This window comes from Nelusetta ayraudi, unplaced genomic scaffold (genome assembly GCF_046127955.1).
Source record: "Nelusetta ayraudi isolate G7.1 ecotype Tasmania unplaced genomic scaffold, CSIRO-AGI_Nayr_v1 ptg000026l, whole genome shotgun sequence".
Classification (NCBI taxonomy): Eukaryota; Metazoa; Chordata; class Actinopteri; order Tetraodontiformes; family Monacanthidae; genus Nelusetta; species Nelusetta ayraudi.
The window spans coordinates 2442571-2455350 of record NW_027466076.1 but is presented as its reverse complement, the minus strand read 5'-3'; the positions used below and the strand labels follow the sequence as shown (position 1 = coordinate 2455350).

The following is a 12780-nucleotide window of genomic DNA, read 5'->3' as shown; positions in this document are numbered from 1 at the left end:
AACTTTTTCAAGCCGTCGGGAAAACTTTCATATTGTAATTGCGGCTGATTTCACGGCTTGGTGGTGGTGGTGGCGGCCCCTGGTGGTTGGCTGCAGAGCGCTCGCATCACGTCAGATGTCAGACTGATGTCAGCGAGTCTGCTTTCAAAAGCAGCCCGTCCGTCTGCGCCCGTCGACGTTCCGACTCTTTCAAAATCCTGCTGATCCGACGCAAAAAGCGTGTCTGTCGCCTGTCACGGCCAAGTCAACACCCCCCTAGACCCCCCACCCCAGAAAAAAGGGAGTGCCTGTGAGTAAGAAGGGGAGTAAAACAGAGAGAGAGAGACAGGTGGTCAGGCTCGCTCGCCCCTTCGGGTCTCCCTTTTTTTTTTTTTAACCTTTCTTTCATTCTTCCAGTTCATTCGCTGCTCTTCGCCGCAGCGCCGGTGACAAGGCGCTCCATTCACCGCCTCATTCTTCCAGCCCCGGGACCCCCCCCACACCGTCCCCTCCCCCTACCCCCACACCCCCTTTCCCCACACACCCCACGACCCCATCACCCTCTCCCCTCTCCTCCCCCCTCCTGGCTCCTTTTGTCTGGCTTGCGGGGGCCTGCTTTTAGGCCGCTATTCAGCAGCCAGACGGACCGCCATTGACTGGATCGCGCACACACACACACACACACACACAGCAACCTGGCCGGTCCCCACCCTTCGCCCCCGTATCAGGCAGCTGCTATGCTAATAGGGAGGAAGGGATGGATGGAGGGAGGGAGAGGAGGGTGAGGAGGAGAGAGTGACCCCCGCTCCTCCTCCTCCACCTCCTCCTCCTCCTGCTGCTGCTGCTGCTCCTCCTGCTCCACAGTCATGCCAGAGCAGCAAGCAGAAGCAGGAGCGGCAGACCTCCTGCTACACAAAAGGGGTGGGGGGGGAGCCGCGACCAGTTCCCCCCCACCCCATCCCCTTATTCTCATTCAAATCCATTTTATACCCCAGTGGTAAAGGGAGCTGTAAGTTCAGTATGTAAAGTAACCTTACTCCTGCCCTGCAGGCGCAGCAGCCATTCAGCACACACACACACACACACACACACACACACACATGCTGTTGTCCATTCCCGTGCTTTGTTTGGCACTGCAGCCCATACCTCCACACACACACACACACACACACACACACACACACACACACACACACACACCTGTCCCTGAGTCAATGGCCACCTCACTTGCCGTCATAAACACACCTCTGAGTCGGTAGCTGCGTTTCCATGACTCCAAGAATTCTGCAAAAACCTAAATATCGCGATAAAAAATTGGTCAATGAAACAACTAAACTTGGAACAACCTCTCAAATATGGCTAAAGGGTTAAATATAGAGGTTTATTGCAAAGGTGTCATGGAAACACTTTTTTCCCATTTAAGCGTCACCGGACGTGACGTACGGGGTCACGTGACCAGTTCACTGACCAGTGAAAATGGCGCGTTATGTTTGGACGGAGGAGAAAAATATAACAAGGCATTTTTAACAGCAAACAACATCGGACAAGCGGAAGAGCTCCGCTTGCCATGATCGGTGGGTTGGGAAGTGGAATTGTGTCAGCTAACGATGCTAATGATGCTAAAAACAGCGAGTTTGCCAAGTTGCTTTTCCAGCAGAATGGATGGATGGCGGAAGCAGAAGATGGTTCTCCTCCACCGGCACCATCCAGCCACGTCTACTGCTGCTGCTGCTGCTGCTGCTTGATGTGTTGGCATGTTGTGTCAGCGGCTTCTCTCTGCCAGCATGTGTGTCTCCTTTCTCTCTCTCTCTCTCGCTCTCTCTCTCTCTCTCTCTCCCTCTGTGTGTTTGGGGGTGCAGTGGGGGGAGGGGTGCTGGCTGGCAGGAAGGCATTTCTCCGCTGCCTCCTGTTCTGTTATTTACCCCGCTGCAGGGTGACCCTGTGCCCCGTCACACAGCCACGTCCCATTTGACATCTGCCTGTTTGCAGGGGGGGGGGCAGGGGGAAGAGGGGGGCCGGGGGGTCGCCCATATGGAGCTTCAACAACACTGCAACCCCCTCCATCCATCCATCCATCCATTCTAACCCCCCCACCATCCATCCATCCATCCATTCTAACCCCCCCACCCCACACACACACCAATATCACCACATCTACTGCAGCTTCTGGTCTGATAGATAGATAGATAGATAGATAGATAGATAGATGCGTCAATGATGGATAGATAGATATAGATATATATATTAATATAAAGAGGAGTTGATGATAGATCGACAAATAGACATATAGATATAGATATAGATATATAGACAGATAGACAGATAGATAGATGTATGCAACAGTTGCCCCATGTGGATGTTCTTCCCACACATTGATTCAGTGTGTGTTGCCCAATGACCACGACGGTGGCAGGATGTAGGCTAATGAGCTAATAGTAACAGAGACCGAACCTGTGGCTAATATGTCTCTCTCTCTCTCTCGCCCTGGCTGTGGTCGAAGGTGGGGCTCGTTGGTTTGGCCGAGCCGCAACCAAAGTCTTGAAATTGTTTGCAAAACACACTAAAGTGTGAACGCCTCATTTTTTTAAAAAACAAAACAAAAAAACAGAGGCTGAGTGAGGCGTGATGCAAGGGCGACAGACCCTGCTGGATGTGTAGAGGTACTGCAGTCTGGCTCAATGCACGAACAGTCTCGTTGAGCTATGTGAAAACGTGTGAAGACGATCTATCGGAGGCCGAGTGGGAACGGCCTCCATTTTTTAAAAAAACTTAAAATTGTATTTTATTTGCTTTTTTGTTTGTTTGTTTGTTTTAGCCCCGCCCACTTGGCTGCCAGTCAGAGAGTGTCAGCTGTTAACTTTCAGGTTTTGGGGCAACACTGAACCGTATCATCAGCCAGGAGTCTGTCTGCTTGTCATCAGTACATCCCTGTATTTATAGATGGGTGTGTGTCTGTGTGTGTGCATGTGTGTGTGTAATTACGGTGAATAAAGAGCCGGTTGTACGCAGTGAAACTGTGGGTTTTGAAGTGAGATGGAAGATGCTTTTCTGTTTGGCTGAACAGACTCAATGCTCCCATTCAGTCGGACCCCTCAGTGCCTATTGTGCCATCGCCACCAGCAGCCCTGCACACACACATACACACACTCACACACACACACGCACGCGGCTGCAGGACCTCGCTCACTGGAGGAGGAAGATGGATGAAGCTCCTGCTGAACCTGAGAGCGGCAGCAGTGTGGGAACCAGGAGGGAAACAATGATGTGATGATAATAATGATGATGATGATTTTTCTTAAAAAATACATTTGTTCTTTATGAGAATCTCATAAATAGTGCTGCTTTTAACGTGAGAATCACTGGTGGTCGCCGACTAGCACCAGGTTCTGGTTCTGAAGGTTCTCTTCTGAACCATCACAATAAAAATAAAAAAAACAAACAAAAAACATCACATAAAGAAGAAATGTGAGTCTTCCCGTCAAGTGGCTTCAGTGAAAAAATACAAGATTACCAGCAGTGGGAGGTTAGTGACCGATTGACAAACTGATATCAGGGTTTGGGGGGTCAGAGGTCAGATGGGTTCCCCACAGATTGAAGAACATCTTGGTGTTGTCACTGTTGTTGTTGCTGTTGCTGCTGCTTCTCCTTCTACTACTACTGCTTCTTCTACTGCTGCTGCTGCTGCTGCTATCGCTGCTGCTGCTTCTGCTGCTATCGCTGCTGCTACTGCTGCTGCTGCTGCTTCTGCTGCTGCTGCTTCTGCTGCTGCTGCTACTACTGCTGCTGCTGCTTCTGCTACTACTGCTTCTGCTGCTTCTGTTTCTGCTGCTGCTGCTACAAACAAGCAAACAAGCGACTCTCCTCACACCTGAGTATTCTTGCACTTTTCCACCAGTTGCTTCTTTCTGTTTCCCGGCCTTCACATTTTCTTCTTCACATTTTCAGTTTGCACCGGCGGCTCAGACTGGTGGCTGCCCGGAGGTTTGCTGGATAATTATGCGGAGCTCAGCACCTCGGCCCGCTACGTGAGGCGCATACACAGGCGGCGGGCGCACAAAGCTGTGAAAGGAGCTTCTTTCTTTCAGCGCCGCCGCTGTTGGACGGCTGAATTTACTGCCGCCGCCGCCGCCGCCGCCGCTGCCTCTCAAACATCCTTCATTAAAACAATAAAACTTCTCCATGGCTGGAAAACAACTAATTACAAGCACTCTGTTTAGTTTTATGGAGCAACTTTTCCATCCACTCCTGCGCCATTTAATCACCGGCTGACTGTGAGCGTGCATTTTTTGGTTTCGATGAAAAATTGGTGCATTTTTGATTGATGAGAACAGCTGAAGTTCAGACGTGATCCGGGTCTGTGGACTTAAAATATTGACCAATATGGATTTTTTTTTTATTCCGACTATGCAGTTTCGACAATGCTTCCTAACTGCTATTAAGCCATTCCCGAACATAAAACAATATAGAAAGAAATTTTAAGGGAGCAAAATTATTAAAACAGTAAAGAAAACAAGTGACTTATTTGTAAAGGAGTGAGAAGAAGCATAGCTTGAAAATGATCAATTAAATGAGTGACTATTATATATTTGGAATTTGAACGGTCATAATAATAATGCAGTAATTCCTCGTCTCTTGGAAATGCAAATATGTCAATGTGACAGTGCAAGTGTCTGTGCAGGATCCAAGTCATTTGGCATGATCTCGACGTCCGAGTGCTATAGCAGCATTTGGCTCCCGATCAGCCTTTTTTTCTTTTCTTTTTCGGGCCCACAGTCGGAATTTTAAGTGCTTCCTCTCGGCACGTCCACCGCTTTACAAATCGTCGCCTTGTTTTGGAGGAAAACATCTGTTGGATCTGCAACCGAGTTGCCGAAAATGCTTCACAAGACGCAGCTGGGGTCTGGGAGGGAGGCTGGTGCAGGGAGGGGGGTGAGATGGAGGAGGGGGGGAGGTCAGCAGGGTCTTTAAACGGGGGAGGGGGGCGGGGCGGCCAGTTGGTCGGCCATGTAATCAGAGTTGAACTTGAAGAGAGGAAAGAAAGTGATGTCCAACACATGATGAGTGAGAGCCTCCTGTGTGTGTGTGTGTGTGTGTGTGTGTGTGTGTGTGTGTGTGTGTGGAGGCGGGGATCTCCTCTGTGCGGCGGAGACAATAGAGCCGGGCAGCAGCTGACCAGAGGATCCCTTCTTCTTTTGTCATCCCACATAATGACGTGTTCCCCTCATCCCCCGCCACACACACACACACACACACACACACACACACACACCACACACACACACACTCTAAACCCTTCCCGTCTTCTCTCATCTGCAGACACACGTTTTGTTGTTGTTGTGTTTGTGAGTTTGTGTCTGTGCGTGTGTGTGGATGTCAGTACTTGTGTGTTTTCCTACTCCTGAAGAATGTAACGAGGCAGACGCTCAGTCAACATCTCCACCACGTGCTGCTGACTGTGCTGAACTCTGTGTGTGTGTGTGTGTGTGTGTGTGTGTGTGCTAGCCTGTGTGAAACTTCATCTGCAGGAGTCGGCTGCAACATTCCGTCTCCAGCCCTTCGACCGTTCAAACATGTTTTTTTTTTAATCAGTGGGAACGGGTGGCACAGGACTCTGGCAGACGACGTTGAAGGTTGTTGCCTCATTGACAAGGAAGGGAGGAAAAAAACAGCAGCAGGTTGATCAGACATGGTTGAGTCATTTTTTTACGTGCAGGAGAAATAAAGTGGAATCAGTCGCACGCAGACACAAAATGTGGGCGGAAATGAATGTTGCCCAAAAGTAAACGCGCTCCACTTATGACGAGCAGGTTATCGGCAAAGTGAGTTTTCCATTTCTGTGGAAAGTAATTCCAGTCCGAAAACTCACACGGCCTCGGGCTTTGTGCGCGTGCCGGGGATTTTTCCCCTTTCTGTTCGCTCCTCACTGACTCTCACTGCACAACGACTTCCCTCCTCTCGTCTCCTCTCAAGAAAACACATTCTAATCACAGTTTTCTGTCCCAGCGTGCCTGCCGTTTCCCCCCTGGGTTCCCGCGCTCGTTGGCCACGGCTCGCAGGTAACGTGGCCCAGCACGGAAGGTCACCGCTGTGATGTCACTTCCCCTTCCTCTCCGGATATTCCCAGCATTCTACTGCCAGCAGTCGGGAACTCTGGGAACTAAGAGCAGGAAGCCTGGCTCCTTCACAGGAGCGAAGGGGGTGGTGTGAGGGAATGCGGTGATTTTTCAGCACCGGGTGACTCATTTGCTGTAAAAAACAAACACGCTCGCACATACACGCGCACGCATACACACGCGGGCAGCAGGGATACAGACAGTCTGGAAATAGAGCAGCTAATGACACACGAATGAGTAACGGGGCCACGGTGCATTGTTTGTCTCTGTGTTGACTGTGAATGTGTTTTCATATCTGATCAAGTGATTTTTTTCAAATGCAATGGGATAATCTCCAAATAGGGAAACACCGCCCCCTACCGTTTTGACTCAGTCAATGGGAAACGCTGATCGGCAGCAGCAGGGAATTAAACCAATCCCCACAACCTTTTTTTTCCTTCTTTTTTAATGAAATTATACATATTTATTTGGGAGGAATTTATTTTGAAAAGGTCATTATCATGGTTGGTTCTCCATGAAACAATAAGAGTCCAGTGAGAACGGAGACAGTTTTAGAGAGAGGCAATACACTCAGGGGTCAGTGTTCTGGCGAATTAACAGGATGGCACTGCCTGCATCTTTCCAATCTTCCAGTTTGAATATTTAGGAATACCATGTACACACAGCCACTAAAACGAACACTGAACAGAAACTGCCTAGCTAAAGTTTTTTTTAATGAGACCAGTTTGTTTTAATGAGACCATTTGCGTGTGGTGGCAGATGGAACAGGGCTGTAAGTAAGTCAGGAGCCCTATATTCCATAATTGTGTCACTGTTAGTGCATTCTAATACGAGTTGGAATCGCTAACCGTGTAGAAAAAAAGCAGGAAAAGATGACCGGAAGGGTCGTCAACGAAAAACATAAGTAACCGGAAGTGGGTGTGTGCATCTTCGTTTTGGAGGATCTTTACTGTCGCTTCCCGCGGCTGCACGAATAGCGAAAAACACACCCATACTCCACGGCAGCATGGAGCAGCCCAACGAAACACACTGTCCCGTAAGCGACCGCCCGCCTTCATCGCCCGCGGCGGCAGAAGTCGACACGACACCGGAAAGGAAGGATGTAGCACTGAGGAGGTAACCAGTGCACTTGTTAGCCTGTTAGCCTGTAACTGTACAGAGATACAGCGGTGGGCGAGTGTTTAGTGTGAGTGGCTGCCACCTTGCGGTGGCTCCAATAATTAGCATAACGATACACAAATTTTTAAAATCAGATCAGTTGATTAAATGTATTTATTTGTACTCAGTTATTTATTTGCACTCTATTCCATCTTATCCGTTGCGAGACAATACAGTAGTCAATAGTCGTGGAGGCTGATTTAAATAAAGACAAAAGTATGTGTGAAAGATCATAAAAATTAGGCACAAAAACAATAATAATAAGAATTCAAGTCACTAAAATCATTTATTTTTACTTTGCCGTGCTGCAGAACCAATGGGTCGACATCAAAATAAGAATATAAGTGTACAAGGACCGCACGCTGACATTTCATTTCAGAACTGTGTGTCTTATTTGTGGTGCGGCGACAAAGCTTGGCTCCGGTTCAGAATTCTCAAAGTTCACGAACAACATTAAAAAAAAAAAAATCCTGTCCTGTCTCATTAGAACGCCGTTCTCCAGGTTCAGGAGGGTTCAGTCTAACTTCAAATCACCTGTGAGTAAATAACCCTGACACGCACACACAGAACCACCCACCACCACCAATCGTCGCGCTTATCTAGTTTGCATCTGCCAGCTGCAGGTGTCAGAGAGTGCTAAAGAGGGCCCAGCGGAGGAGCTGGCGGAGCTGCAGAGGAGGAGCGATCAGCTGGATGCAGAGATCGCTCAGCTGGAGGCCGAGTGAGTTCAACTGTGTGACGTAAAAAAGTAGATGGGGCAAATATAGCTGCAGCCATAGATTAAATGTTCTTCCCTCATCTCTTGCTCTTGGCTTTGGCTGAGTTTACATCCTCCGTGTGTTGTTCCTGCTCATTTGTTGATCTTGCAGAATTCGGGCAGATGTCGGCAGTTTTTTGTTGTTGTGATGAGACCATCTGTCTGTATGTTTGTTTGTTTTTTTTATCTCCCAGGGGCTGCAGAGAGACGGAGCTGGAGCATCACATCGACATGCTGCACGAGTACAATGACATTAAAGACATTGGACAGTCACTTCTGGGCCGAATCGGTAGGACAGCCGCTGTAAATCACACGGCCGATAAAAGGCCCAGTTCCAGCCGTGATCAAATGAGCTTGTTTTTCCCTTTAGTTTTCCAGTCAAATGGTAACGGCACGCTACTGCGTTTCCACTGCTGCTGCAGCGTTTCCCACTGAATCCTGGTTCAGTTTTGAATGATTTAAAAATAGGAATCAAACTACGTAAAACACTCCATATATTCAAAAGCAATATTTAGAAATATTATCACACGAAACAAAATTATGAACATGAGTACTAATATTAGTAGTGTTACTATTGTTGTTGTTGTTGTTACAAATTATCATCATTATGACTATTATTTTTCTTACTTCTATTTCATCTTGTTTATTCTCTCTCTCCTATTTCACTGATGTAAGCAGGTTAGGCAAAATTAGCATTTAGCCTACACCTCTTTGTTCGATGCATATTATTATAATTATTGTTTTGTTTAATGTATGATGTACAGTATGTGCAATATTGAAAAACGACCGAAATACATATCTTTGAAATATGCAATAATCCTAGCCGCCGCCAGGGGGCAGCAGAGCAACATTATGACTCCCGGCCTCCAATCAGTGGAGCTTCTTCGCTGTTGACTCTGTGCTGATTGTGTTTGCCTCGAGGTTATAGGAGGTCATTCACACGCTGGTTGACTTCAGTCCATCTCTTTTACATGTTTTTTTCCCCCAACCTTAAACTAATTGTCCGTTTCAGATTTAAACATAAAGATAAATATTACAGTAAATATGTAAAATATATTACAATGCAGCAGCAGCAAGTTGGAACATCTGAGAGGATCAGCGGTGATTGAAATACTGCTGGTCGAGTTCTTCAGGTTTCTCCGCCCGGGGTTGTGTTACCTTTAACCTAGTGTGTGTGTGTGTGTGTGTGTGTGTGTGTGTGTGTGTGTGTGTGTGTGTGTGTGTGTGTGTGTGTGTGTGTGTGTGTGTGTGTGACAAGGGAATTAAGTCACCGTGTTGTACCTTCCTTCACATAAAATGAAATGTGAACGTAAATTCCATCTGCCTCACGAGACGGTGATGGAGTTCAGACGGTGTCACACACACACACACACACACACACACACGCACCCATGTCACAACAAACACAACTCATTACCTCCACATTACATTACAAGCGAGAGATCCCAGTTAAACCTTCACCCTACTGAAGGGTCAGGATGATGATGACGACGACGATGATGATGGTGCTGATGATAGCAACCTCAGCAACTTGAGGCTGCGACTGCACTCTGACACAATGGCAGTCTTTCAAAACACTTATACAGTGCACACACACACACACACACACACACACACACACACACACACGGTTGTTATCATCCTCTTCCTGTCCCTGCGTCTCCCTCTCACCCACACACGTCCAACACAGTGCACACTCCAGCACTGAGTGGCCGTTGTTGTCGCTCCAGAGGGGACGGTGGGCCGACTGTACAGCGGCAGGCCGGTGCGGCGACGCCCTCCGCGGACAACCGTCCCCTCTGTGTCCGTCCGTCTGTCGTCCGATGGGCGTCGCCTTGGCGACACGTATTTTTTTATTTTTTTTTAAAAGCAAAACCGTAATGGAGCTGCATATTCTCATGATGGTTATTCTGGACCGGCGGCTCGTCTGCAAGATTATTCATGCTTATAATTATGTCATCCGTGAAATGTCCTGTTACTCAGACACACAGGCTGCCATTTTTCTTTTCTCTCCCCTCAACCAACAGTCTTCAAACCCACAAACTCTTTGTTTGACCTTTAAAAAAATTGAGGGAATTCCAGACTGAGTCATTTCCCCACCGAAGCAGGTTCACATTTTCATGTCTTTAAAAATGCCGGCGGTTTCAGTGATTTCACACTCTCTGCTACACAGGTGCCCCCAGATCCGTGTCCAGCTCCAACTAGAACCTTCCGTTCTCAGTTTTTTATTTGTTTCCCTCAGATTATGTTAAAAGCTCTGAGTCTTCAAGCTTCAGCTTCAGGCCTGTTTAAACAGCCCTGCGGTGTGTTTACACACCGTTGCCGAGCAAACAGTCGGACCACGTCAGAGAAGAAACAGTTGCATCTCATAACGGTCTCGTCTTGTGTTTGTGTTTGTGTGTGTGTGTGTGTGTGTGTCAGCCGCCCTGAGAGGAACCACCACCCGAGATCTTTACAGCCACTTTGGTCTGGAACTGGACGACTGATGGATCGGAGCAGGATTGCATTCACTTCCTGGATTGGCCATGTGGATGTCCTGGATTGGCCACTTTCACTTCCTAGATTGGGCTGCGTTCACCTCCCGGATCGGACTGTTTCACCCCTTGGATGGGCTGCGTTCACCTCCTTTGTCTTTGCACGGAGATTTTGACACATGAATGTAAAACATGAATGTCGATGTTTTGTTTGTGTATTAAATCCTGTCGAAGAGCTGCTGCTTGAATTTGTACTTGACCTTGGTTTTGAGTTTTTAGCTCTGATGTGAACTGGGTTTGTAGAGGGACTTGAACGACACATGGCTGTGGTTCCTTCCATCCTGAGGCCTCCAAACTCCTTTGTGCTGTTGTTTACTGAGCACTCGGGTCTAATGAACGTCGGGCGTGCCGCTATCTGTCTGAGGACGGCAGATAACAAATTGGCTGGGGAGCTTTCCAGACAACTTGATGCTCTGCCCTCTGTGCTATTTAAAAAAAATATTATTTTTTTTCTGATAACAGGGTCATAAGTCATCATTTCTCCACCTTATCTTGAACTTTACTTCACCCGTCATCCCACACTGACAGCGCTGACTGCACTCTGAATTCTCCATGGTGTTTTTTTTTTGTTTTTTTTTGCAGCCTCGGTTTTGAGAACCACATTTTGCAACATCCAACTAAGAAAAAAATAGTTGTCCTCACTAAACTTAGCACAGGAAGCGATCTCTGCTAATAATGGAGGAGCCTTCTGCTTTGGTCATAGTGAGCGACACATTTGGTGATGTCACGTCAACGTTGGATGTTCTGGGTGAAATGTAAGGCTGACACTGTCACAGATATATATATATATATATATGTACGTGTGTGTGTGTGTGTGTGGTAGGGACACATTATATACATATATGTGTGTCTATACAAAAAAGTTGTTTTATTTTTGCAATTTAACATAAAAGATGAAACCAACAAATTTTATTGAGCCATTACACGCAAATTGACATCTCAAGCAGTTCCTTGTTGTAACTTTGCTGATTAAGTTTTTCAGCTTATTAAAACCACAAACCCACAAACTCATTTTCTGAGTTTTTATATACGTATATATATATATATATATATATACATACATATCTACATTATATACAAACATACCTTGCAGGATACAAAGCAGCAGGCTTCTCTGGCTCATTTGACCCACAGTTCTTTGCACCGCTGGATCGGAGTCACATCCTGCCGGCACTCACACGACGGCCGAGATTATCTTGACTTGCAGTATATGACGAGTGGGAGATCTACTCTGCAAACACTGTAGCTGATGTGCAAGCGGGTCAAATTCTTTGAGGCACGCTGTTGTGACGAAGCCCAGTGCAACGTTCCAGCTGTTCACACACTGGGACTGGTTGCAAAGATGGGGTGCAGGGTCCCTCCGCAGATCCTTATAAAAGGATGTCATGGTCGCTGCATTGAGCAGATGGACACATCATATTAATGCTGGCAGGTGCTGCTGAATAACAGGTGAAACAGAGGTCTGTTATTAGAGCATCGCATTTAGCCCTTTGTTTACTGCCTCCAGCTATAACAGATGCTTTGAGGGACCCCCCCCCACACATGTTGGTAAAGGAGCGTCTCTGGGGGCGGAGCCAACATCTCTTGTGACATCACAGTGGGGGTTGGGTTGTACTTGCTATAATAAAGGAAGGACGACTGACAGGATAGACCACGCATTACATCACACGTTGTCTACACGTCTCATGATACATTTTCTCCTCCTATGAAGTGGGTCACCAATACACTCTGGAGCAGATGGATGATCTGCTGCTGCTCCAGAGCCCTTCGGTCACATTTTAGAACCCACTGTGGCCCACCAGTCAAAAAGTTTGCCCGCCCGCCCCTGTGCTGGACAGTGTAGAAAATATAGTTTTATCATAACTAATGTGAGAGACTTGGCAACGCGTATGGTGGTGGTGGTGGTGGTGGGGTGGGGGGAAATGGTGAAACTCATCTGAATGTCTGTAAACCGTCTCATGGATGCTTCAAACTCGATATAATTTGTGAGCGACACACGTTGGCTGGTAGCACCAGAGGTGGCGCTCTCCTTGTGCCTGGTAAAAAAAAGAAAAAAAAAAAGAAGAAGAAAAAAAAAAAACGCGGCTGCGAGTGCCGTGTCTTGTCTTGCCTGCCCGGCGCACTGCATTTCCGGCCTCGCTTGCGCCACAAGCCACGCCCTTACCGGAAACCGTGCGCATAGCGAAAGGAGGAAGAACGGCCGCCTCCCATTGGCCCACAGAGCTGTCCGTCAGCGCTT

The 12780-nt window shown here is 47.5% G+C and overlaps 1 protein-coding gene across 2 annotated transcripts; it reads left to right on the top strand.

Moving 5' to 3' along the window:
• Window positions 1-6933: 6933 nt before the first annotated feature.
• Window positions 6934-10651, top strand: swi5 (SWI5 homologous recombination repair protein). 2 transcript variants are annotated; one of them, XM_076028958.1, is made up of 5 exons: window positions 6934-7208; window positions 7738-7786; window positions 7874-7971; window positions 8202-8296; window positions 10429-10651. In XM_076028958.1, the coding sequence occupies exons 1-5, from the start codon at window positions 7099-7101 to the stop codon at window positions 10491-10493; spliced, it is 417 nt and encodes a 138-aa protein (XP_075885073.1). In that variant the 5' UTR covers window positions 6934-7098; the 3' UTR covers window positions 10494-10651. The 2 variants fall into 2 exon arrangements, with proteins under 2 accessions (XP_075885073.1, XP_075885072.1); XM_076028957.1 differs by having other exon boundaries at window positions 6939-7208; window positions 7868-7971; window positions 10429-10648.
• Window positions 10652-12780: the final 2129 nt, after the last annotated feature.

Bases quoted from the DNA above. Each gene is read 5' to 3' on its own strand.
- swi5 (XM_076028957.1), top strand. From the start codon at position 7,099: ATGGAGCAGCCCAACGAAACACACTGTCCCGTAAGCGACCGCCCGCCT. The intron at 7,787-7,867 runs GTGAGTAAATAA...TGCATCTGCCAG, and splicing joins AGTCTAACTTCAAATCACCT to CTGCAGGTGTCAGAGAGTGC. The intron at 8,297-10,428 runs GTAGGACAGCCG...TGTGTGTGTCAG, and splicing joins GTCACTTCTGGGCCGAATCG to CCGCCCTGAGAGGAACCACC.